General features: G+C 66.1%; 3 protein-coding genes across 8 annotated transcripts; 2 read left to right on the top strand and 1 right to left on the bottom strand.

The window, feature by feature from the left end:
* Positions 1 to 129: 129 nt before the first annotated feature.
* Positions 130 to 1,786, bottom strand: CRYBA4 (crystallin beta A4). The gene is made up of 5 exons (XM_040577587.1): positions 1,748 to 1,786; positions 1,506 to 1,624; positions 668 to 809; positions 403 to 545; positions 130 to 309 (listed from the first exon to the last, which is right to left on the bottom strand). Exons 1-5 carry the CDS (start codon positions 1,784 to 1,786, stop codon positions 162 to 164), a joined length of 591 nt encoding a protein of 196 aa, XP_040433521.1. The 3' UTR covers positions 130 to 161.
* A 2,954-nt stretch (positions 1,787 to 4,740) lies between these two features.
* On the top strand, positions 4,741 to 7,315 carry CRYBB1 (crystallin beta B1). Its single transcript, XM_040577588.1, has 5 exons — positions 4,741 to 5,010; positions 5,744 to 5,862; positions 6,237 to 6,369; positions 6,487 to 6,629; positions 7,029 to 7,315. The coding sequence occupies exons 1-5, from the start codon at positions 4,882 to 4,884 to the stop codon at positions 7,210 to 7,212; spliced, it is 708 nt and encodes a 235-aa protein (XP_040433522.1). The 5' UTR covers positions 4,741 to 4,881; the 3' UTR covers positions 7,213 to 7,315.
* Positions 7,316 to 7,997: 682 nt separating this feature from the next.
* On the top strand, positions 7,998 to 23,907 carry TPST2 (tyrosylprotein sulfotransferase 2). Of its 6 annotated transcripts, none has more exons than XM_040576536.1 (7): positions 7,998 to 8,082; positions 14,517 to 14,589; positions 17,832 to 18,750; positions 20,159 to 20,357; positions 21,663 to 21,713; positions 22,775 to 22,823; positions 23,658 to 23,907. In XM_040576536.1, the coding sequence occupies exons 3-6, from the start codon at positions 17,915 to 17,917 to the stop codon at positions 22,802 to 22,804; spliced, it is 1,116 nt and encodes a 371-aa protein (XP_040432470.1). In that variant the 5' UTR covers positions 7,998 to 8,082; positions 14,517 to 14,589; positions 17,832 to 17,914; the 3' UTR covers positions 22,805 to 22,823; positions 23,658 to 23,907. The 6 variants fall into 6 exon arrangements, with proteins under 6 accessions (XP_040432470.1, XP_040432468.1, XP_040432467.1 ...); XM_040576534.1 differs by lacking the exon at positions 7,998 to 8,082 and adding an exon at positions 13,472 to 13,489; XM_040576533.1 differs by lacking the exon at positions 7,998 to 8,082 and adding an exon at positions 13,549 to 14,052.
* Positions 23,908 to 24,082: the final 175 nt, after the last annotated feature.

The following is a 24,082-nucleotide window of genomic DNA, read 5'->3' as shown; positions in this document are numbered from 1 at the left end:
CGATGGAGCCGCTCGCCCACCGCCCTGCCCGCACGCCTCCCCCAAGTGTGAGCGCGCCGCCTCGTACAACGGAGCTTTTATTGAGCTTTGGTGCCGGCGACGCGCCGGGCAGGCAGCGCCCGAGGGACGGGGACAGGGCCGGGTGGCTGCGGTGCTGGCGGTCACTGCTGGACCCTGCGGATGGACTGCACCTGGCCCGTCTGCGCGTGGGAGCCCCACTCCCGCACGTGCTTGTACTCGCCGGCGCCGCTGTCGCTCTCCAGCAGGTACTGGAAGCCGCGGTACCCCGGGTACTGCGAGCAGACCCACCTGGAGCAGAACGCAACGCATCTCAGGGCTGGTGGCACCCTGACGGGGCCAGAGACACCCGGTGCCGCGGGTCCCACTGCCCCCGGTACTCACGCGCCGGAGCAGACGAGGAAGGAGCCGACGGCGCTGCTGCCCCAGCCCAGCGCGGGCAGCGAGGGGCAGTCGTCGCTCAGCTCCCCCCTCCTGCCCTGGAAGTTCTCCTGCTCGAAGAGCAGCAGCCGGCTGCGCCGGCGGTCCTGCAGCGAGAGGGCACCGCGTGGGCACGGCCACCCCCTGCCCACCGCCCCCTGCCCCCTGCCCGTCTCCCCGTCCAGGGCCGTCTGGGGGCCGGCACAGCCCCGCGCCGGGCCCTACTCACGGCGCAGGCGATGGGGCGGAAGGAGCACATCCTGTCCACGCGGTAGGCGTTGCTGCCGCTCCACGCCTCCCAGCACGGGTACTCGCCGCGCTCCAGCACGAACTGCTGCCCCTGGAAGCCGCAGTGCTCGAAGCCTGCCCAGCTGCCGGGGAGGTGGGGTGAGCGCCCTGCGGCACCCAGCACCCCGCGGCACCCAGCACCCCGCGGCACACAGCACCCCGCGGCACACAGCACCCCGCGGCACGCAGCACCCCGCGGCACCCAGCACCCCACGGCACCCAGCACCCCGTGGCACGCAGCACTCCATGGCACCCAGCACCCCACGGCACCCAGCACCCCATGGCACCCAGCACCCCGCAGCACCCAGCACCCCGTGGCACCCAGCACCCCGCAGCACCCAGCACCCCGCAGCACCCAGCACCCCGCGGCACCCAGCACCCCGCGGCACGCAGCACCCCATGGCACCCAGCACCCCGCGGCACGCAGCACCCCGCGGCACCCAGCACCCCGCAGCACCCAGCACCCCGTGGCACCCAGCACCCCGCGGCACCCAGCACCCCGCGGCACGCAGCACCCCATGGCACCCAGCACCCCACGGCACACAGCACCCCGCGGCACCCAGTACCCCGTGGCACACAGCACCCCGTGGCACACAGCACCCCGCAGCACCCAGCACCCCGCAGCACCCAGCACCCCGCGGCACGCAGCACCCCCAGTGCCCACGGCAGCCCACAGCAGGGCTGGGGCCGCTCCCCGCGGGAGGCAGCCCCGTGGCTCGGGTGGCAGAAAGCACCCGGCACCTCCGCCTGCCCCTGCAGCCCCCTGGCCCCGCACTCACGCCCCGCTCTCGATCTTGAAGGAGCGGACGGTGCTGAAGCCGCGCTCCGGCGTGCTGTAGCAGTCGGCGGTGAACTCGTGCCTCTTGCCCTGGAAGAAGGGCTCGTCCCACACCACGATCTGGGGAGCACGGGCGGATCAGAGGCTCTGCAGACGCAGAGGCCCCCAGCAGATGCTGCGCCCCCGTGCGCAGGTGTCCGCGGGGCTCCGCCTGTGCTCCTGGTCCTCCCCGGCCTCCCGCACCTTCCAGAGACCGGAGGCCGTCCTGCGGCGCTGGCTCATGGTGCTTCTGTGCAGGAGAACAGGAGGCTGGTGCGGGGCTGCTGGCAGACCGCTGCCTGGAGCCGCTGCCCGGCCCCGGGGCCGTGAGTGGGGCCGCGCTGTGTGGGGTGTGCGGGCAGCGCGAGGCCGAAGGGGTCCGCACGCTGCTGCCGGCCTCCTGCACTTACCGGGGTGAGGAGCAGCGCCCGGAGAGGTGGCGCGGCCGGCAGCCCTGGGGCAGGGTTTTTATAGCTCCAGACAGAGCCAGGCCGGGAGAGCATTACGGAAAGCCCTAACTCAGCACACGGCGGGAGGAGGGACCGGGCGGAACAAAGGCAGAGCTGCGCAGAGGCTGGTGAGTGGGGACACCACGGCTCCCGGTGACCCCAGACCTATGGAGCCGGGATATCGCCCTGCGGCCTGCCCTGCTCCCCAGAGGAGCCCTTCGCCTGCTTGAGGCTCTGCTGGGACCACGACCGGAGGCGTCCCTGCCTCTCTGCACCATGGGCAGGGAGCACCGGGGGTTTGTTGCATGCAGCGCAGGGAGGCAGGCCAAAACACACCTTCGCGTGTGGAGGCGCTCGGGGTATGGTCGAGGTCGAGATTTAGGGATCCCTGCAGCAGTCTCCTGCCTCCGTGCTCAAGGACCTGGGAAGAGCTCCGCGGCCGAAGCGGCGTGGGGAAGCCCCAAGAGCAGAGCTCAGCCCCTCCAGGCTTCGAAATGCCCCGTCCGAAGGCTGCTGGGGGCTGGCAGGGAGAAGCAGAGGCAGCAGAACGGGAGCTGCAGGGTGGGCAGGAGCTGCTGATCAGCGCTCGGGAGCCACGGGCAAGGCAGAGTGGTTAAAAAAGCGCACCCTGGCTCTGAGAGGCAGCAAATGCTGCTCTTAAAATAGAAATATGTCTCACAAACATGAAAATGAATGCAAATTGAAAGCCAAGAGCCACGAAAACTGGCTGCCGTGAAGGTAAGGAAGCTGCCCCCTGGGAGTGCCGGGAGGTAACGGAGCACCAAATGCAGCCGGCTGTGCTGCCGCGGGAACGGCGGGGCGGTCGATAAAACTGCAGGGAAAGGAGGAGTGATCGATAAACGCTTTTTGTTTGGTATTTTGGGAAGCATCCCAGGTGGTGCAGCTGAGCCGCGTGGCTGCGAGTTAACACTTCACCCCCGGGGGGAACGAGAGGATGTCAGCCGGCAGCCCCTGAGCGGGGCTCTGCGCTCATTTAGTGCACCGCTCCGGGCGAGTTACTGCTGCCGGTGCCGAGGGCTGGCCCAGCGGTGCTGACACTGCGCCAGGAGCACCGGGAGTCTTTGATGGGATGGGGAGGAAACAAATGCCAGGGGTTCAAACGGCGAGCGGGACCACGGCTGGCAGGCGGAGAGCAGCTGCGGGGCGGCTCAGCCGGGCAGGGGGCTCCCCAGGGTGCCCCCGCCTGGGTGCTGTGGGGGCGGTGCTGCCGGCTGAGCTGCCACCAGCACCGCTGCTCAGCACCCTCCCAGCACCCGCGTCCCCTCCACCTGCCTTTCTAGGGGCTGACACAGCACCGCTGCACTGGAACCCAGCGTGGGATTTGGTACCAGTACGCTGTAGGGGTAGGAGCGGTAGGAAACGAGCACAGCATGTGCTAAACGTGCTGAAAACTCGCTAACGAGTGGGGATGGCAAGCAGGGATGGCACGGGCTGGCCAGCTGTAGCATCCTCAAAGGAGAACACCGGTTTTATGGACTGAGATATTCAGAAAGTGTCGGCTTTGATTGCACATCACCTGGGGGAAAAAACTCAGAAACAACTCTAAGGATTTTGAAACACTGAAGTCTTGCATCCTGGCATCCTCAGGGCAGAGCAGTCAGGTGCTGGCCGCTATGGAGGGTGTTTAAAGCAGGATAGGCGGTGTTCAGAGGGGAAGTGAGAAAGCAGACGGGCTGACCCAGGGCAGGGTTAATGCAACGCCAGGCTGGGGAACCCGCAGGCGCTGCCCCCAGAGTTGAGGTCTCCCTGTGCCAAAAGCCGCGGGTCCGAACAGTGGGGGCTGGGAGCAATCCCCGGCTCTGCCCGGCTTGGTGCCAGCACCGGGCTGGGCTCCTGCCCCCGGCGGTGGGCACGGGGCAGCTGTGGGGCCAGGTCCGGGCCAGCCGTGGGGCAGGGGGCTGGTGCACCATGCCCAGCCGTGGCGGTGCTGGAGCCAGGTGCCGGTGCGGGTCCGGGCGCGCGGGGGCTATATATGCCCTGCGCGGGTCCGCGGGTGCCAGCGCGCTGCGAAGTGGCACGGTCAGGCCTTCTGTTGTGCCGCGGGCACAAAGGAAAGTGCTGGGTTCAGCAGCTGGGCGCGGGGCCGGGGAGAGGCTTCCAGCTCGGCCGCGCTGTGCGGGATGTGATGACTGGGCGGCCGCGCAGACACTGATGAGCTCGCACTTCCTTTGTGCGCCCGCCCGGGGTCTGCCCTTGCCAGGCTATAAAGTGGGGGCCCTGCTGCGCCCCGAAACACAAGCCCGCTCACTCCAACAAGCAGCAGCAGCTGCCCAGGTAAGAGGACAAAGCACCCGGGCTGCAGCACTCGCTCCAGCTGGTCCCGAGGGGGGGAGAGAGAAACACAGGGGCTCGTCCGTGCCCAGCACCGTGCCACTGCTTGGAGGACCCCGAGCCCGTCTCAGAGCTCCAGCACCCCGCCACCCTCTGCGGGAGCTGCTGGATAACCCTAAACCACGGTGCTGCCATCGGGGTGCCCACGGGAGGTCCACACACAAAGGGGGGTGCGCCCTGCCCGCCCCACGCACGCCCGTGCGGGACAGCCCCGGTGCAGGATCAGGCCCTGGGGAGGGCAGGGGGCGGGAGCAGGGAGCTCAGGGCACCCCTGCACAGTGAGACCGTGCTCGGGGCTCTCTGGCCGCAGAAGGGGAGCGTGGTGAGCCGCCACCCCCCGCTGCCCAGGCAGGACCCGCTGCCTCTGCCCAGCCTGCCTGGGGGAGCCCCCAGCTCCTCGCCCCACGGCTGCGCCCCTCCCCACCCCAATGCCACCCCAATACCACCGTCCCCGGGGCCAGGTGGGGTGGCCCACGGCCGTGCCCCCACTAACCTGCGGCTGGCGTCTCTGCTCCCAGACCTGAGCCGACCACCGCGATGTCTGAGACCACGAAAACCGCCGCTGCGGAGGACAAGGAGAAGGCGGCCCCAGCGCCGGCTCCGTCCTCCGACCCCGCGCCTGTCACCAACAGCAAGGGCGAAGAGCCCGCCGCAGAAGCTTTCCGGGTAAGCCCCGCACATCCCCGCGTGGAGGGACACGGTCCCGGGGTGAGGGGCGGCGGGCAGGAGGACAGCTTGGGCGGCCAAGGGGGAAGGACCCTCAGCCTCCGCCAGCAGCAGGAGGAACACGGCCGGTGCCGGCCCTGCCTGGCAGCAGCTCTCGGGGCAGAGGGCTCGGGGAGCTGCTGCAGCACCGGGAGCGATGTGGGTTTGCCGCAGGGGATGCGCGCGGTTCCCCTCGGCCGGGACATCTTGTTTGAGAGCGCAGGTCTCGGGATTGCTCTCCCCACGCCCCAGCTTCGGGGCTGGGTGCTGCCACCCGGCCATCGTGGCCCCGGGGAGCCCCACGAGGAGGGCAGGAGCCCAGCACAGGGAGCCCCGCGGTGCTGTCGGGGTGATGGGGACAGCACCGAAAGGCCGGCGTGACGCAGCTACCGGGGAGCTGCGGCGGGGCTGGGGGCGAGGGGCGAGCCGTGCGGGTGCCCCGTGACAGCTCCGCGGTGCCAGGCACAGGGGGCACGGTGCGGGTGCAGCTCCTGGCCCCACAGCTCCATCCCAGCCCGGCTGCAGCCGCTGCGGGGGCACCAGCACGGGGACACCCGGCGTGGCCGCAGCTCCCAGAGCAGGGAGCGGCAGTCGGGGGGGACCTCGGCGTGCTCAGGCGGCGGGACGCGCGCGCAGGATCCGTGCCGGGACACGCAGCGCCGTGCCCTGCCCGAGCCCTTCCCTCCGCCCCCAGATCATCGTCTTCGAGCAGGAGAACTTCCAGGGCAGGCAGACGGAGTTCACCGCCGAGTGCCTGAACCTGGCCGACTGCGGCTTCGACCGGGTGCGCAGCGTCATTGTCAGCTCTGGACCGTGAGTGACCCCGCCCCGGAGGGACCCGTGCCCGTGGGGACGCCGAGGCTCAGGGGCGCGCTGGGCGCAGGGTGATGCGTGGGCATCTCCTGCAGCTGGGCACAGCGCCTGTCCCTCTCCTGGTGACAAGGGCAGTGGGTGCGGGGCTGGCTCTCGGGGCCATTTGTGGAGCCGAGCAGCGGTCGCTGTGCCCAGGGGGGTGTGAGCTCCTGCCCCCCCTGCCACGGGCCGGGAGAAAGGCGGGCGCAGGGCGGCGGGCTCGGTCCCGGCACCCACGGATATTTCGGGTGCTGGGAGCCCAGCTCGGCTGCCCCACAAGCTGGTGGAGCACGAGAGGAGCCTGACCCCTCGCGCCGCCCTGCCCCTCTCCCCAGCTGGGTGGCCTACGAGCAAGCCAACATGCGCGGGGAGATGTTCGTCCTGGAGAAGGGCGAGTACCCTCGCTGGGACACCTGGTCCAGCAGCTACCGGAGCGACTGCTTCATGTCCATGCGTCCCATCAGGATGGTGAGTGGCCCGGGAACGGGAGGCGGCTCCGGCTGGGGCTGGGGCTGGGTCCGTGCCGCGCGGTGCCTCGTCGCTGCGAGCCCCGGCCGCCCAACGCCTCCCCGCTGTCCTCCCCAGGAGGCTGAGGACCACAAAATCTCCCTGTACGAGTCTGCCGACTTCAAGGGCAACAAGATGGACATCCAGGCGGACGACGTGCCCAGCCTCTGGGCTTACGGCTTCTGCGACCGCGTGGGCAGCGTGAAGGTGCCCAGTGGAACGTAAGCCGGGCTGCAGCTCCCCCAGCTCGCTGCACAGCACCCGCACGGGCCCTGGGCAGCCGGTGGTGCTGCGCTGCTCCCCGCCCATCCCTGGGTGCGGGGGGGCTCCGCGTGCTGCCCCCGAGCCTGCCAGCTGCGCTCCTGCTGCCCGCAGCTGGGGAGAGGCCTGGGAGGGGGCCGCTGCCCGCCTCGCCCCCGTGCCAGCCCCGCACGGAGCCCCCCGGGTGCAGGAGGCGTCCCGCAGGCAGCAGGGCACAGCCGGGCAGTGGGGACCCCGGGCAGGGTGTCACGGCGGGGATGTTTGCCGGCGGGTTCACAGCTCGTGGCCGGGGTCCGGCTCCGAGCAGGGGGCCGGCAGCGCCCACGGGCCCCGCTCACACCCGCGTGCTCTCCCTGCAGCTGGGTCGGGTACCAGTACCCGGGGTACCGAGGCTACCAGTACCTCTTTGAGAGCGGGGACTTCAGGCACTGGAACGAGTGGGGCGCCTTCCAGCCGCAGCTGCAGTCCATCCGCCGCGTCAGGGACGTGCAGTGGGAGCAGAGGGGCGCCCGCCCCGGCCCCAACGCCCCCCCCCGCGACTGAGCGCCCCCAAAACGGGCGGCCCCGGCCCCGCGCGGTGCTGAGCGGTGCCTGCCCTGGGAGCAATAAAGAGTGAGACGGTGCAGGTGGTGCTGGGTGCTGCGGGAGGGGTAATGCGGGGGGGGTGCTGGGTGCTGCGGGAGGGGTAATGCGGGGGGGTGCTGGGTGCTGCGGGAGGGGTAATGCGGGGGGGGTGCTGGGTGCTGCGGGAGGGGTAATGCGGGGGGGTGCTGGGTGCTGCGGGAGGAGTAATGCGGGGGGGGTGCTGGGTGCTGCGGGAGGGGTGCGGGGGGGTGCTGGGTGCTGCAAGCAGGGTGCTGGGTGCTGCGGGAGGGGTAATGGGGGGGGGTGCTGGGTGCTGCGGGAGGGGTAATGCGGGGGGGTGCTGGGTGCTGCGGGAGGGGTAATGCGGGGTGCTGCATGCTGCATGCGGGGTGCTGCCTGCCGCGTGGTGGGTGCTGCCTGCAGGGTGCTGGGTGCTGCCTGCACCCCCCGCCCCGCACACGCGTGGACATTTGTGCACGGCATTTGCACACGCACGCACACACGCGCGGGGCACAAGAGCCCCCCGGGGAGCACGGGCACGGCCCGGGCACGCATGGGGAGGGCGGGCGGGCGGCGGGGCCGGGCTGGCAGCCGGTGCCGGTGCCGGTACCGGTGCCCTTACCCGTCCCCGTCCCCGTCCCCGTCCCGCTGCCGGCGCCCACCCCCGTCCCCGTGCCCGTTCCCGCGCCCCCCGTTCCCGCGCCCCCCCCGCCGCAGGACGCATGCGCAGCGGGGCGGCGCGCGGCGCGGGGATCCCGGCCCCTCGTGCGCGTGACGTCGCCGCGTCCCCGCCGCTCCGCGCCGCCGGCGGCACCGGCACCGGCACCGGTGAGTGCGGGGCGGGGGGGGGGACGCTGCCGGCGCCCGGTGCGCGGCGCCCGGTGCGGGGCGCTCGGCTCCCCGGCGCTCGGCTCCGTGCCCGGGTGCGGGACGGGCGTGCCGGGGCTGTCCCCATCCGCCGCCGCCGCTCCGGGAGCGCCGCGGGGAGCGGGGCGGACGCCGGCACCGGCTCGGCCGCGCCCCCAGCAGCGCCGCGGGGCCGCCCCCTGCCCGCAGCCCGGCCCCGCGCCGTGCCCGGCGGGGAGCGGAGGCGCTGGGCGGCACCGACCCGGCCCCCCGCGGCCCGGCCCCGGCTCGGGGAGGCGAACGGCCCCGGGGCCGGGCCGTTCCGGACCCTGCTGCGGCCGCCGCCCCGCCTGGGCGCGATCCCGCGGGAGGTGGGCGTCGGGGAGGGGGCCGGCGGGGGCTGCCGCCGCGGGGACCCGGGCGCCCCCGGACACCGGCGGTCCGCTCCGGGGCGCGGAGCTCCCTCCTCCGCCGCGGGTTGCTCCGTGCGTGGGAGCGGCGGCTGGGGGCCGGGGGCTGCCCGCAGCCCCGCGCGCGCCCCCGAGCATCGCAGCGCAGCACCCGCGCGAGGGCTCGGCCGCCCGAGCAAGCCTCGGGGCCTCGGAGTTTTGGGGCCCGTGCTCCCCGGTGCTGCGTCCGGGAGAGAGCCGGGCCCGGGCGTCGCTGCCACCCGCGCCGTGGCGGCCGCGCGCCTCCGTCCCGTCCCTCCCTGCCGCTCCAGACGGGGTGGGTGCCGCGCCGCCCAGCACCGGGGGCTGGTGGTGAGCTGGCGATGCCCCAACGCGCGCCCGGGGGCGGCTCGGGGCTGCGGGCAGCGGTGGGAGCTGCCGCGGGGTCTGTGGGTGCGGTCGCCGCGTGCCCCCCGGAAGGGCCGCGGGGCCGCTGCTCTCCGCCTGCGGGTCTCAGAAAACGCGCGAGCGGCTCCTGCAGCCGTCTTAAGCAGCTAATCCCGAAGGCGGTTTGCGTTACGGATGTGCCGAGGCCGTAGGGATGGGTGGGATCGCGGGAGCTCTGCGAAGTGCGGCGCCTGTCAGGAACGTTCCTGGAGAAAGGAGGCAACCCCCCAGCAGGTGGTTTTGCTTGGCACTGCGCTGATGTCTTCTGACGAATCCGTGATGCTTTTAGGAAGCCTCAGCCTCCTTCCTGCCCTAGGAGAGCTGCTGTGCTTCAAATCTCACAGCCCTGCGAGTGCAGGCAGCGAGCAGGCAGGGCCTGTGGGAGCAGCTTTGCTGCCCTGTCCCCCGCGTGCCTTACTTCCCTCTGGCTGCGGTGCAGCCCACCCGCGGGGCACCCACCCGGCCTTCCCACCCGCCGTGCAGGACCTGGCCGCGAGGAGCTCCGGCAGCAGCAGCAGGTTGCTCGACGGGCGGCCTCGGGGCTGGGGAAGGGCCGCTTCTCACCCAGCGCCCAGGTGCTTGCCGTGCAGCTGCCGCCAGCCCTTCGGACCTGGGGGCTGCGTCCCTGAGCTGCGTGGGGCAGGCGCTGGGTTTTGCCCTGCTCCTGCTCAGTGCCGGGGCACGGCTCTGGCGCGGGTGGTGGTGCCGGCAGCGGCCGCGCGCAGGCTGCAGGCGCTGCAGGCACTGCTGGCATAGCACGCTGAGGACGCCCCGAGCCCATCGCCGTGGTTCGGTTCGTCTGCGCGTGTAAATGACGGCCGAGGTCAGGCTCAGAGCCCTGAGGCTCCAGGTGGGGTGGCTTGTCCTGCAGGGCAGCCACGGCGAGCACGGGGCAGCCGTCTCACAAGGGCCCCTTTCCATTTTCATCCACCCACGGTGCCACGAGACGAGCTCCTCCTGGGCCGTGGCTTGGGAGCAAATAGTTGCCCGGGCTCTGGGCGCTGCACGAGCCACCAGGCAGCACTGGGGCGCTGCGCCTGTCCGAGGGGGGCTGCGCACCCACACGGGGCTGGGGTCGGGGCCAGGCTGCAGCCGATGCCCCCTGCCCGCACCTTCCTCCTTCGGTGCCTTCGGGGCTGGGGATGGCTGGTGTTGCTTCATAGGGAAATAAAATATTTTGATTTTGTTTCTTAAGCAAATTTGAGGTTTTGGGGTTTCTCTTGTAGAAACAACCTTTACTTTGCAGATCCTGATCTTTGTGCGTGCGGGAACGGAGCTCGTTAAGACTGACGGTTTGGCATGGGGACTTGGAAAATATTTTTTTGAAGATGCTCGGTATTTTTTCTAGCAGTTCCTTTGATTTCTTTTTCTCCCTGTTGCATGGCAGGCTCTGACCACCCACACTTGTGGGGAATGTGTTGTTCAGCTCTGGGAGTGCGGAGCTGGGTTTGCAGCGAGGCTGCTGCATTAACGTGCACACCCCTGCCCTCGGCAGCCACGGCGCTCCCCTCGCCGGTCCCTCTGCAGCTCGCTGCAGGAAAACCTGCGGCGCTCTCGGTTTCACTTGCGCAGCCCGTCAGGACGCAGCTTGGGAGGAATAAGTGCCTGCACGCAAACTGCGCTGCCCCGGGCCCTGCTCCTGCTCCTGTCGGTGGCACCAGGGGCGAGGGTGGGGGAGAAGCAGGAGCAGCGGAGGTGCCGGTCTGTGAGCTCTCAGTGCCGGTCCTCTGGGGTGCCCGCGGGGCTTTGGCTTTGTCCCCCGAGGGAATTACCGCGATGTAATTACAGTCGTGGGCAAGGAGGAGCTGTGAATTGATTAAACGTCAGAAACGTCCCTCTGAAGCTCAGAGCTGCTGGCCTGGTTTCGTGCACCGCGGATGCTCCCCGGCGAGGGCCGATGGCTGCGCCTTGCCCGGTGGCCACGTCCGTCACCGCGGCGGGGGTCCTGCGCGGGGCTCCTGCTCGCCAGCCCTGGTGCGCGGTGCTGGGCAGGAGAGCGTTCCTCGCTGCGAGCGTCTCTGAAGCAGCGAGGGTTGTGAAATGAGATGTGGCAAGAGCCACTTCCCCATCGCTAGCCAGAAATCTGCTGTCTCCAGGACGAACGAGGGCAGCCCCAGGCACGCCGGGGGCCGCTGGGGCCGGGGGTGCTGTGTGGCCGTGGCCGCCTCGCCGCAGGGCCGGTGGGCCGGCGGGTCTCCTCGCGGCGTGGGTCCTCCCCACGAGCCCTGCTCCCGGCCCTGCTGCCCTCCTCGTTCGGAGGAGCGCCTGGGGAGCAGCACACCGGGCTTTGCTTCCCCACCGGCTGCGGGCCCTGGCGGTGGGCAGGCGGCTCTCCGGCCCCCGTCGCCACCGCAGCACGTTTTGGGCTCTTTTCCTTCTTTTTCCCAAGGGGCTGGGACGGCAGCAGAGCCCGCCCGAGCCCTGTTGGGGTGTGGAAGCTTGCTCCAGGTCACCGGGGCTGACGCTTCCAGCGCTGCCGTTTGCAGGCAGCTTTCATTTTAGGCACTTCATAATTAATAGGGCAGCTGGAGAGCGGGGCTGGTCGGGTTTTGCCTCTCGGAGGGGTTGGCAGAGGTGGATCCTGCAGTTTCCTTCAGAGAACGACAAAATGCCATGGCTCTGCTTGGCACGGGAGGCAAACGGAATGAAGACACCGAGAACTGGTGGGATTTTTATTACTTCGGGAACATTTTAGCACTGAGCAGGAAAATGAAAGGTTTCTCTGGTGGTGACAGCCTCGAGGCAGCAAACAAACCGCGTTCGTGCCTCGCCTGGCACCTGCCGGGCGCCGCTGAGCGAGGGAGGCCGGCGTCGAGCCGGGGCGCTGCCTCCGCCCTCCTGCGTCGCCTGGGCCTGGGCTCGTCTCCTGGGTACTCAGCGGCGCGAGGAGGTCCCCCCGTGCCTCCATGCAGGGGGCTCTGTGGTTTGGGAGGTAAATGCTCCTTGGAGAGGAGGCTGGGTGGGACCCATGGGGCTGCCAGGGCAGCTTGGTGTGCAGGTGGGGGAGCCGCAGGCCATGCCTGAGCTCCGACCTCGTGCTGCTCTCACCGCTGTGCCCGGGATTGTGGTGCTGCAAATGCAAGCCGCAGTGCTCTTTGTTCTATCTGGGGATTTTCAAAGGGACCCATAACCCCAAAGTGGTCTAAAATCCATATATTTTTAGTGGGGTTGGCTTCTGGTTCCTGTAGATGCTCCCGGCTTTGTGGCCTTCAGCACCTCCTTAGCCTTAGTAAGCAAAAACGCCCTGCTCTTGGTGTTGCTGCTCTCGTCACGTGGTTGCTTAAAAGCAACTCTTTTTTTTTTTTTTTCCAATTTGAACACTGTTGGTACCCTTCAGCAGCATAATCTCAGGCACGTACAAGCCCTTCTCCCACCGCCTGGCCCCGCTGTGCCGCGGGCCCGGGGTGCACCAGCCGAGGTCGCCTCCCGGCAGGCCGCGTGTGTTCCTGCGCTGCACACAGCGCGTGGATTAGTTGAAGGCTATCAATTAAGTAATTAAGTTTTGCTGATTTGCAAAGATGCCAGTTAGATGCATTAGTGTGTTTTTGCTGACCACAGCTGCTGCTGCTGTTCCACCACGAGGACGCTCGCAGTTCCTCATCCTTTATTAAGCACCAAGGATTTGAGCTAAATTTTTCCATGCCCCACCTATGGCTTTTGGGGGAGCTGCGAAGAACAGCAACCGTTTCTGGGAATGATTTAAAAGAAAATGCATTTTCTGATCACGTTACGCTTCTTGTAGGAGCTGTTTTGGTTGCTTGTTCGTAACGCGTCACTGCTTTGAAAAACGTACCCGCAACATCGCTTCGCTGCGGATCGTCTGCGCTTGGAACGTGGCCGTCCCCGGGCGAGCTGGTGTGCGGGGCTGCCTGTCCCGCTCCAGCGGTGTTTGTTTGTGAGCTCTGCCTGCCTGTGTATGGTGAGTTCATCGCGTGCCGGCACAGAGGCGTCCCCAGGCACGGCACAGCCCCGCAGCACAGGGCCTGGCGATGGGCAGCGCGGGCGAGCCGTGCTTTTTGCGTTGCAGTGAGCAGGCAGCGACACGGGGCTGCGGCGCGGTGCCTTCCCCGCTGGCCGCGCCTTCAGCACCACAAGCGGCTGCTGTCTTGCCCTGCAGCCAGCGTGTCCCCTCGGGGCCGTGTGCCCCCGCCTCTGCCTGCCACGGGACCCCTTCTCAGGAGGGTGTAGGGGTGGTGTAGGGGCGCTGCAGGCGCCCGGCTGCGCGATGGCACGCTGCACGGCCCCGCTCTGCGGCGGGAGGCGCAGGAAGGAAGTCTGCAAGCGTGCGTCTGCGTGTGTGCGAGGGCAAGAGCCGGAGGGGTTTCCGGAGCGGGGCGGCTGTTAAACCGCTGCCGCTGGGTGCACCAGACGGCTCGTGGTGCTGCAGAGCTCGCGCTGCTGCAGGGGCGCACCCGGGGATGCGGCTGCTGCCGCGCAGACCTGCAGCCTCGTCCAGACCTGGAATCCCGGGGTCGGCGGAGGAGGCCCTGTGGGGAAGGAGGGCGATGCATGTGCTGCAGCTGAGCTCTGCCCCGCTGCGACGTCCCCGCCGGGTGGAGTTTCCCTCTTGTTCCTAATTAGTGCAAAGGCAGAGGGGCCCGTGACGTCCCCAGGCACTGGGCAGGAGAGGAGGAGACTCTTGGGTAGCTGGAATAACAATCAGTGTCTGCGCTTCAGATGTTCTCACGAACATCCTCCCGCGCTGGGACGGCGTCACACGGAGGGGAGCTGAGTGCAGGAGGGCTGCGGGGCTGCGCCGTGCTCCGGGGCCCGCGGACGGGCACGGGCAGTGTCGTGTCCTCGGGGGCGCCTGGCGGGCTCGGTCCTGCAGCCGCCAGGAGCTGGAGCTGCGCCGGGCAGCCGGGAGCACCGGGGCAGTGCTGGGGCCGGCTCTCGCCCTTGAACTGGCACCGGGGGGATATCAGCTTCACGCAGCTCCGTGGCGTTGCTCTGGTCTTGAGCTTTGCATCCCCGTGGCCTTGCTGGGAGCTGCGAGCGTCGAGTTTCAGGGCCTGGACGCGAGGTGTCCTCTGGGCTCCCTTTGCTGTTGCTGCTTCGGGAGCTCTGACAGCATCCTGGCTTCTGTCTGATTCCAGCGTTTGTAACAAAGCCTGCGGTGAGCGAGTCTGAAGCTGCTTCCTCTGGGACAGGCTGTGCTGCTCCGGTCACTTGTGTGCAGTGGAACCGTGCCACGTTTGGACAGCTGGCCGCCTGCTTTTAGGTACTGCAGCTGCTTCTGCTCCTCTGGGGCTTCTCCCTTCCAGGGCACTCAGTTTCCTGCACAGAGCAGCCACCGTCCTGCCGCCCCTCTTCTCCCTGTGCTGTCCCAGCTCTGCCAGCACCAAAACGCAGCTGGGCAGGATGAGGGCTGCCGAGCCGCCCGCACCCCGGCCCTGCTCTGGGTGCTGGCCGGAGGTGTCCCCGAGGGCCGCCTCTCCCGGGGCTCGGAGGGAGCTTTTGGGCAGGAGGCGTGCGTGCGGCGGGGACGGTGCCAAGGAGGAAGAGCAGCGCTTGTAACCACGCTCGTACCTATCTGTGATCAACAAACAAATCGACCCTGTGCTTTTTCTTCCCCATTAGGTATTTCTGCGGCCACCTGGGTGTGTATCGGCGTGACACTCGGCTAGCAGCAAGATGAACACGCGGGGAGGAGGTAGGCCTGCATGGAGAGCTCTTGCCAGAGCGGTTGATTCCCCGGTGGTCCCAGCAGTGGACTGATGAATATTTCATACGTCTGCCCGCACCTTCACTGATGCTCCGTTAATATTTTATTGCCTTTGGTAGCTTACGAGGAACGCTTTAAGCCTGATTGATACGGATGTCTTAGCAGCATGCAAAATATGGAAGGCGCTTTGCCTACAGGGCCTCTGGTGTCCTTGCTGGTCACCGCTTTGCTGTCACTTCCCCACCAGCCCGCATCTTCCCTCACACTCGGCTTCCTGCACGAGCCTTGCGCTGCCTGCAGCTGGTCACAGCTGTGTCCTGCCCCGCTGCTCCCCGCTGTCCCCGCTGCTCCCCGCGGCTCCCCGCGGCTCCCCGCTGCTCCCCGCTGTCCCCGCTGCTCCCCGCTGTCCCCGCTGTCCCCACTGCTCCCCGCTGTCCCCGCTGCTCCCCGCTGTCCCCACTGCTCCCCGCTGTCCCCACTGCTCCCCACTGTCCCCGCTGCTCCCCGCTGTCCCCACTGCTCCCCGCTGTCCCCGCTGTCCCCACTGCTCCCCACTGTCCCCGCTGCTCCCCGCTGTCCCCACTGCTCCCCGCTGTCCCCGCTGTCCCCGCTGCTCCCCGCTGCTCCCCGCTGCTCCCCGCTGCTCCCTGCTGTCCCCGCGGCGCTGTGCGGGAGGGGAGGCCGAGAGCCCCCTGCCTCCTGCTGGAGGGGAGGGCTCAGGGGCAGGTAGGTACCTGGAGGCCCGCAGGTGCCTCTGACCAGCCGGCCGTGCTGCCCGCTTGTGCCAGGCTGTTTTACAGCACGGTGTCTGCTGTGCAGGGAGCCGTCCGACCCCGCCTTCTCATAGGCTAATAAGCCCCGTAAATTTGGGGCAATTCTGACGGTTATTCGGAGGGTTACGCTCAAGACTCAAAAATAAGCTGGAGCTGTTTGCAGTCGCCCAGCAGAATGCTGCTGAGCGCTCGCCGCTCTTGGTTCCGCCGGCCCAGGTATGGGGGTAATCCCCGCCGAGACGTTCAGCGTGCTTCAGCCCCTTCAGTCCCGTGGCGCCCCGCGGGGGGCAGAGCGGGGTTTTCGCTGAGGGGGGGCAGCGGTGTGCTGCAGCAGGGGGGGTCCAGCTCACAGCGGGAATGGAGGAGCTGTGTCCCTGCCCGTGGCCGTCAGCCCCCGCGTTTCGGCATTCTCCCCGGCCCACGGCAGCGGTGCCGCTGCGGGGTGGGCTCTGGGGGGGCCGTGTGCCCCCATGGCGGGCGGGTCGAGCCCCCACGCGGGTTCCCTGGAGCCGAGGGGTGGCGCGGGCGGGCTCGCAGCCAGCCTTCCCCTCTGCCCAGCAAAATGAGAGAATTCCTTTGTGCCGGGGAGCATCGCGGTGGGAAATGCTCCCTGTAAGCCGTTATTGCAAAGAACAGAGCACTTCTGTGCTCCCAGCCTCCTTCTGCACTGCTGATCTTTCCTGCTAATTAGCCTGTCTTGGTCTGCACAGCCCTAATTATTCCAGCTGGCCTTAAATCCCGAGTGCTCCGACTGCAGTGCATTGCAATGGGTCTTGTGGCCTTCAGCAATTACTTTTAGGGTGAACATTTGAATACGTTTACATGACTGAAGCAGATCGAGATAGCAGGGTGGAGCAGACAGGGCTTGTCCGTTCACTGGCTCCGGCTGCGCCTGGTGCTGACTAAATGCCAGGGAGCTGTTCGTTGTTCCCTGCGACTTGCGGTCGGACCGAGCGTACCCGCGTTCGGCTTTTTGACTTTTGCACAGAGCGCGGGCACGCGGCTGGCACTGCTGCCCCTTGGCACGGTGACAGAGCAGTCAGCCCAGGCAGTGACACGGCCACGCGGGTGGTCCCAGGGTGGCGTTACCCTGCTGTCGGGGTGGGAAGGAGCCTACCTGGCCGGGCAGGCGGGCGCCGCCTCGCCGGGTCTGCCCCTGGTGGTGCGCAGGGCTGCAGGCGGGCGGGAGCAGCCGGGTGCAGCGGGCAGGGGCTGGATGGGGCGCGAGGTTGCGGGGTGGGCGCCGTGCCACCGGGCGCCGTGCCACGGGGACGGGCGCCGTGCCACCGGGCTGCGCCGGGCAGGCTCTGCTGGCTGCTCCCCGCTCCGCGGCGCCCGCTGCTAACGGCGCGCTTTCACGAGGAGCGGAGAGGGGAGGCCGCGTTTCCGAGGCGGCTCTTTTGCTTGTCGGCGAACTGAAGCGCGTGGACGTCCCGTTCCTTCCGCTCGCCTCAGCTCCCGCCCCGGCCGTGTATTCACGAGGAACTCGAAGTCCCTGCGTGACCCCGGGAGGATTGCAAAACCCGCGCTCACAGAGGGAGGGAGAAGGGGGCGGGCGTGGGACGGGGCCGGTTCTCCTGGGAGCCACCGCGGGCAGCGGCGCGGGGACGGGCGGCCTGCTGCCGGAGCGTCCCGCGGAGCAGACACCTGGCCTGGGACCACGGGAGGGCTCCAAGGACGTCAGTGTAAGGTCAGTCCGGGGTGCAGGTGTCGAGCGCAGACCGCACGCTGCTGTTACTGACGCGTTACCCCTGAAATTGGTTTAATTTCTCAACTCGTTTCGTTCTAATGGGTAATTGCTTCTTCTGAGTCGGGCGCTTCAAATTTGCATGAGATGCTTTTGGTTTTCTCTTTATTTCGGCCTTCTCCCTCCCCTGTGGCAGCACATGTAAAACTACAGACGTTGTGGGAAGGCAACAGGTGGCCGGCGGGAGTGAGAGGAAGGTGGTGCGCTGGGTGCAGGGAACCCGTGCTGAGAGGAAGGAGAAGGGTGGGAGCGTCGGGGTTCGTCTGGGGTGGAGCAGGCTCTTTAAAGGTGTCTTACGCTGTTGGTGGAAGTAAAGCCAGAGATTTTTCTCCTAACTTAATACACGCTCGATCCAAAGGAGTAACCGGATGAAGGCAAAGCCGGTCGGTGCCTTAAGGAAACGGTTCTGTAAGAGCTGACTGGGTGAGTGGTGGTCCCTCCTCTCCAAAACGTCCGTGGAGCTTTGCTCCAGCCACAAACCTGAGATCCTGGGTACAGAAACAGTCGAGAGTAATCTCTTTGGGCGTGCTCTCAGACACGCTTTAATTACGTGCTGGGGAGAAGACACCTAGCCTGAAAAGCGCTGATAGGTAGGAGCTGATGAAAGCCTGGGGGTGGCGCGGGCGTCCCGAGGAGCCAGGCTGGGCGCGGAGGTGCCGCTGCGGCCGGCGCCGGCCCCGCTCACCGGAGGCGCTCTCTTTCTCTTGCAGATGCCCGCTGGGTTGGACGCTCGCTAGCTGAAAGCTGAAGCGTGGTCGCCTGTCGGTCTCCAGCCCATGTAGAGCACAGCAGGATGCGGGTGACCATGAGGCGGGTGCTGCTGGCGGTGGGCTCGGTGGTCGCCCTGATGGTGACTCTGCACCTTGGCCAGCAGGTCCTGGAGTGCCAGCAGGTCCTGAACAAGAGGAGGCACCGGCTGATGAGGCCGGAGAACGAGGAGCTGGTCATGATGGACTCCAACCACGTCGAGTACCGCTACAGCAAGGAGATGCCCCTGATATTCATCGGCGGCGTCCCCCGGAGCGGCACGACGCTGATGAGGGCCATGCTCGACGCCCACCCCGAGGTGCGCTGCGGGGAGGAGACCCGCATCATCCCCCGCGTGCTGGCGATGCGGCAGGCCTGGTCCAAGTCGGGCCGAGAGAAGATGCGCCTGGACGAGGCGGGGGTGACGGACCAGGTCTTGGACGCCGCCATGCAGGCCTTTATACTGGAGGTGATCGCCAAGCACGGCGAGCCGGCCAGGTATTTGTGTAACAAGGACCCCTTCACGTTGAAGTCCTCCGTCTACCTGTCCAGGCTGTTTCCCAATTCCAAGTTCCTCCTGATGGTTCGAGACGGTCGGGCTTCGGTGCACTCCATGATCACACGGAAAGTGACGATCGCGGGCTTTGACCTGAACAGCTACCGGGACTGCCTGACCAAGTGGAACAAAGCGATCGAGGTGATGTACTCCCAGTGCCTGGAGATCGGGCGGTCCCGCTGCCTGCCCGTCTACTACGAGCAGCTGGTGCTGCACCCCGAGCAGTCCATGCATGCCATCATGAAGTTCCTGGACATCTCCTGGAGCGACGCCGTGCTGCATCACGAGGAGCTGATAGGGAAGCCCGGCGGAGTGTCCCTTTCCAAGTGAGTGTCTCAGCTCTGGTCTCTGCTTCCCGAGGAGCATTTCGTTACACAAAGCCGGTCGGGGCTAAAACCGGGGGGCAAAGATCCGTTCCCTGTGTCGGTGCGTGCTTTTTAGGGGTAGAAGCTGCAGCACGTCCAGTTTTACTGCAGCAGGTTTGCGTTTCTGAGCAAAGGAGGACTTGATGGTAGCAGTCTGTTGTACCCCAGCGAGCAGCCTGCCAGACGAGGGTTGTAGGAGCGGGTGACTGTTTTATTCATCTTTCTTGACAGTGCAGAAGTGACATCGACCTTTAATTCGAAAAGAACTGCTTGCTCAGAAGCTTGAGCTCTTTAACGTGCCTTTTCTCCACCCATCCTCAAATCTTCCTAGCGTGATTGCAGTTTTGCTGCTGCTGAGTCACGTTGTGGTGTGCAGTAATTCTGTCGGTGCTGGTGTTGCAGAACGAAACGAATGCTCTCTCCCGTGGAGACACACCCAGGTCCCTCCTCGCTGGCTCTGCATCTCCGGGCTCTAGGAGGTGCCTGCCTTCGCCCACCTTCTTCAGGTCTTTTATTGCTCTTTCTTTCCTCAGGGAAGCTTAAGCCTGCCTTAGCAAGATGTACTCGGCCGTTTACGGGAACCACGCAAGCAGTCTTGGTGTAAATTCCTCTCGCCTGCATCAGCTCGATGCACCAGAGCAGTGCTGCGGGGAGCTGCAGCGGGGCACGTGGCCGCTCCTCTCCTCGGGGACAGCGCGGGGCGTGCGGCCGGCGTGGAAGCGCTGGTGCCGACGGGGCCGTGTGGCCCTGCGTGTCCCTCGTGCCTCACCGCCCGGGTGGCGGTCCCGAGGCTCCCGGGCTGCAGGCGCTGTGCACATTTGCCCGTTTCAGCGCGCGGCGCTGCCTCTGCGGGGCTGGGTGTGGTTTCCCTGGGCTGCAGCCGAGCCAGCCCTGGGCTGGGCGTCCTCCCCACGCAGGGTGGGAGGGGAGCAGCAAGTGCAGCGCAGCAGGGCTCCGTGGCTGGCTTTGCTTGTCAGAGCTGGTCCTGCTGGGTGTAGCGGCCGGGATCCATTGCAGGGCGAGTGGCTCGTGTGGAGCCGCGGTTTGGGTGGAGCAGCAGCTGGCGAGGAGGCAGGCGGGAGCTCGCACAGTGCCTGTGTGAGCGCGGTCACGCAGGGACCCGAGCCCCAGGGCTGCAGGCACCTCGGCTGCCCCCGGAGCAGCACCACTGTGCCCGTGGGGGCTCTGCCCGCGCTCACACCAGGTGCAGAACAGCATTTGAGCCGCACACTTGTCTTGGGCACCGAAAGCAAAACGTTCAGGTGGCAGCTAGCCCAGCCGAAGGCTTCCGCCAGCCCAGCGTGTCTGCGAAACCCAAGCGACAGCAGCTTTAGTGCCTCGTTTTACGTTTTTCTTTGTTTCCTTCCAGGATAGAAAGATCGACAGACCAGGTCATCAAGCCGGTGAACATGGAGGCGTTATCGAAATGGATCGGGCACATCCCGGGGGATGTGCTGCAGGACATGGCCCACATAGCTCCCATGCTTGCCAGGCTGGGCTACGACCCGTACGCCAATCCGCCCCACTACGGCCACCCGGACCCGCTGGTCGTCAACAACACGCACAGAGTGAGTGTCGCCGCCGCCTGGAGCGCGGCCAGGCGCTGACGGGAAGGGGCGTTGGTGTTGGACTGCAGAGCTCTGCACCCACACAGCCGCCTGCAGCTGCACGGGCTCCTGAAGCGAGTCAAAAAAGAGCGGAGACACAAAAGCTCTGCTCCCTGTGGGAGCCTGAGCGGTCGCTGTGCGGTTACACCGAGCAGATTTCCGGAGTTACATGCGGTACACGGAGCCTGGCGTGGCTCGGAGCGACTGTGCTCCCTGTGATTTTGTGGTGGGGTTCGTTTTTCTGTTGTGGCAGATACTGACCTGTCCCTCCCCGATCCAGCCCCGGTCTCGAACCCAGCCGTGGGGGTTAGTGGTGTACGGCGACGTTATCTGGATGTGGGGGTGTTGGCACTAGACACTCCAGTCTGGCCCCACGAGAAAGCTCGGGCTGTGCTGTGTCTGCGTGGAGCTCGCCAGCCACTCCCGCAGTCCCACGGGGAAAGTGACTGGAGGCTCATAATGTCTTTGGGCAAAACCAGAAGAACTTTTTTTAGAATATTGACTCACGTGTCTGGATCAGAACGGGGAGGAAGAAGCTGCCGAGCCGCAGACAGCAGTTACTAGAGAGGGAATTTCTCACACTTCGGGGTGGACCGGTCCTACCCGGACTGGGGTTGGATTCTGCAGCCCCCAGCCCTGTGTGCAGTCCCCGTGACGAGGTTTCCCTCGTCACATTGATGGGAGTGGGGGGTGCCTGTCCCTGTTGTGGGGGTGCCTGTTCCTGTTGTGCTGCGGGCAGGGCTGTGGGCAGGCAGGAGGGCAGCAGCACAAACCTGGCAGCCCAGAAGAGCTTCCCTGGAGCCGGTCTGTGCTCTGAGTGCTCTGGGCTCTCGCAGTTCCTCCTTGCTCTCTGTGCTTGCTGAGAGCTGTTGGAGGACACGGATGATTTGAGTGAACATCTGCACTGGGCAGAGCTAGGGACTGCGGGTCTCTGACTTGGGCCTTTCGGTACTTCTTGGGTTATGTTTGGAGAGCTGGCATGATGGTAAAGATGAAACCCTCTCCCAAGGCTGGGGGTGATCAAGACGAGCAGCTTGTGCCAGGTCCCTGTAGCGGGGTGCCTTTCCCTGCCTCTGCCTTCAGTCCCTCGGGAGCAAGCCTCCTGCTGTCGCCCCAGTACGGCACCAGCACGAGGCGGAACAATGCTCCCGAGGTTTCTGCTGGCTCACGTGTACCAGGCCACACGCCGCAGTTCGCAGGGTGCACTTGCAGATGTTCGTACAGTCGCTATCCAAGAAGCGGTCAGTAATTTTTTCTTTTCCACAGGTTTTAAAAGGGGAATATAAAACGCCAGCCAACTTGAAAGGTCACCTGCAGGTACGTCCCATGCCACATCTGAGCACTTTGCCCTGGGTGCCTGGTCCCTTGCTCCCTCTTACGGGCGTTTGCAGGCTGGGCAGCCCAGCTGGGGAAGCACTCCCGGCACTGCTCTGTTGTTCTGTCCTTCCTGCTGTGCACCGCTCCACCCTCCACGCTTTTATTTTGACATCCTGTCTTGGTCACGACAAATCCTAGTGGTGTTCTGTGCTGCTCACAGCCTGCTCATTCACCCCGTCAGCTCTTTCTGTTCTGCTCTTGCTTGTGGGTTATTGCTGTAGAGCTCTGCGTTCACTCCTCAAACTCGAGTTCTTCATTCTCTTACTTTAAGACACTTCCACCTTGCTTCTGTTCTGAAACTCAAAAGTTTTTTGTTGTCCTGGGTCTTGCCATGTTTCGGGAAGGATTGCTTATCTGATTTCAGGATACAGATAGGCCTTCTTGTTCCTGTATCTGTGTGGTTGTATTTCAGTGTCAAACATACGCTGCATGGCTCGCTCCTTGCAGAGCGGTGTTTCAGAACAGCTGATGACCATCTTTTACAGTGCAGAGCTGTCCAACAGCCATCACATATAAAGACTTAAAAACAAAATAGACTTCTTGACTCTCCAGAAAGCACTGCCTGCCTGCACAGGAGGTGCAGTAGGTTGGTGTGGAGTTCCACAGATGTTTTGATCAAAGGTGCCCGTTTGACCTGTTTGGCATGGGGACTCCTTAAGCAAGCAGATTGATCTGCACTGCCCCAGTCACGTGCAAACATGCGTGGCCAAACCCTGCAGTGAGGAAACGGGGCTGCTGGGGGAGCAAGCACCCACGTGCATTCACTGCAGGAGGTGTCACTTGCAGTTCCTGAGTGGCCACCCCGCGTGGCTCGCGGTGCACGTTCAGGAGGGAAGTGAGAAGCTGCAGGCCCGTGGCCGAGTCTCGTGGCTGCTGGTTCTGTGCCGTGGCACCGTTTTGTCCTGGCCGTTTCCCTTTCCTGATACAGGGAGCGCATTGGGAATGCTTTGAATTGCAGACGGTGACTTAAAACTGATCCTTCTGTTTCTTGGTTGTTGTAGGTGATGCAGAACACATCATCTTCTCACTAATAAAATTAATGATTTCCAGGTAAGACCTTGTAGTTTAATTTGGGACTGTGCAAATCGCCTGCATTGCTCCAGGGATAGCATTTTGCTCGTGTAATTTCTCGTGCCTGTGGATTAGCCAGGCTGCTCCAGGCACGCTCACCATGCCAACGATCTCTTTCACAGTTGCTTTAAGTTTTCAGAGCCGTGCTGTTACGTGAGGTGATTTGCCAGGGCTTTTTTTCCCCCGAGCCCTGAAAGAGGCTTACTTCGGCAAAACTGAAGTCACCCGCTTGGGAGCGTTATTGCCGAGCGCCCCTGTGGGGAACACAAAGCGGGGCTGTGGGAAGGGGCGGCTGTGCCGAGCCGCCACCAAGAGGGAGGAGGAGGCCGGCACGGCTGCTGCCCGCTCAGCACACCCGGGCTGCTGCCCTCGACTTCGAGAGTGGCCCTCAGTGCAGCGCGTTGGATGCCTCCGTCTCTTTTCAGGCAGCCTCCGTGCTAAAACATAAAGGCCATTTCTCTTGCCGGAATCGAACGCTTGGGAATTCCCATTTCACAGCAGTGTCCGGGCTAAAAAAATAAAATAAAAATAAAGGCGGGAGCATTGGGTGGGAACAGAGGCGTGCCCTGAGCCGGAGCTCGGTGTGCCTGGGGGGCTGCTGCTGGGGGGCTGCTGCGTGGGGGCAGCTCGGGGGCCCCGGCGGCGTGAGGGCCGCGCTGGGGGCGCCTCGGGGCCGCTCCCTGACACCGGGGGGCGCCTCGGGGCCGCTCCCTGACACCGGGGGGCGCCTCGGGGCCGCTCCCTGACAGCCGGTGCCTCCCGCCCGGTGCCTCGGGGCCGCTCCCTGACGCCCGCTCCCTTTCTCTCTTGCAGGCTGCTGCGGACAGCGCCAGGAGGCCGTGGCCGGAGGCCGGTTGGGCGCTGGCGGCGCTGCCCGCGGACAGGACCGGCCGGGCGTGCCCCCGGCCCCCGCCCCCCGCCCCAGCCGGGGCTCCCCGGGCCTGGCGCCGGTACCGGCCCCGCTGTGGGGTCGCAGCCCGGGCCCGGCGGGGGCGGGCCGTAACGGCCCCCGCCGTGTACAGACTGTATTTAAGAGTCTATTAATATATGCTGTGTTACTACATGCGGCCGTGTGCGGGCTGTGGTTGAGTTACTTGATAATTAGTTCATACACGCGTTAATATAGGCGGCCCCGCACCGGGAGGACCCGGGGCTGGCCCCCACCCGCAGGGGGCGCGAGCGCGGCCGCTCCTTCCGGGCGGCGTCTCTATGGTGGGGCGGGGCGGGGCGCGGTGCCG

The sequence above is a fragment of the Cygnus olor genome, chromosome 17 (genome assembly GCF_009769625.2).
Source record: "Cygnus olor isolate bCygOlo1 chromosome 17, bCygOlo1.pri.v2, whole genome shotgun sequence".
Taxonomy (NCBI): domain Eukaryota; kingdom Metazoa; phylum Chordata; class Aves; order Anseriformes; family Anatidae; genus Cygnus; species Cygnus olor.
This window is presented reverse-complemented; position numbering and strand designations above follow the sequence as displayed.

Excerpts from the sequence above, each read along its gene's own strand:
- CRYBB1 (XM_040577588.1), top strand. The coding sequence starts at position 4,882 with ATGTCTGAGACCACGAAAACCGCCGCTGCGGAGGACAAGGAGAAGGCG. Across the intron at positions 5,863-6,236 it reads GTCATTGTCAGCTCTGGACC|CTGGGTGGCCTACGAGCAAG; the intron begins GTGAGTGACCCC and ends CCCTCTCCCCAG. Across the intron at positions 6,370-6,486 it reads CCATGCGTCCCATCAGGATG|GAGGCTGAGGACCACAAAAT; the intron begins GTGAGTGGCCCG and ends TGTCCTCCCCAG.
- TPST2 (XM_040576536.1), top strand. The coding sequence starts at position 17,915 with ATGCGGGTGACCATGAGGCGGGTGCTGCTGGCGGTGGGCTCGGTGGTC. Across the intron at positions 18,751-20,158 it reads GGCGGAGTGTCCCTTTCCAA|GATAGAAAGATCGACAGACC; the intron begins GTGAGTGTCTCA and ends GTTTCCTTCCAG. Across the intron at positions 20,358-21,662 it reads TCGTCAACAACACGCACAGA|GTTTTAAAAGGGGAATATAA; the intron begins GTGAGTGTCGCC and ends TCTTTTCCACAG.
- CRYBA4 (XM_040577587.1), bottom strand. The coding sequence starts at position 1,786 with ATGAGCCAGCGCCGCAGGACGGCCTCCGGTCTCTGGAAG. Across the intron at positions 1,625-1,747 it reads CGGCCTCCGGTCTCTGGAAG|ATCGTGGTGTGGGACGAGCC; the intron begins GTGCGGGAGGCC and ends CGTGCTCCCCAG. Across the intron at positions 810-1,505 it reads TTCAAGATCGAGAGCGGGGC|CTGGGCAGGCTTCGAGCACT; the intron begins GTGAGTGCGGGG and ends CCTCCCCGGCAG.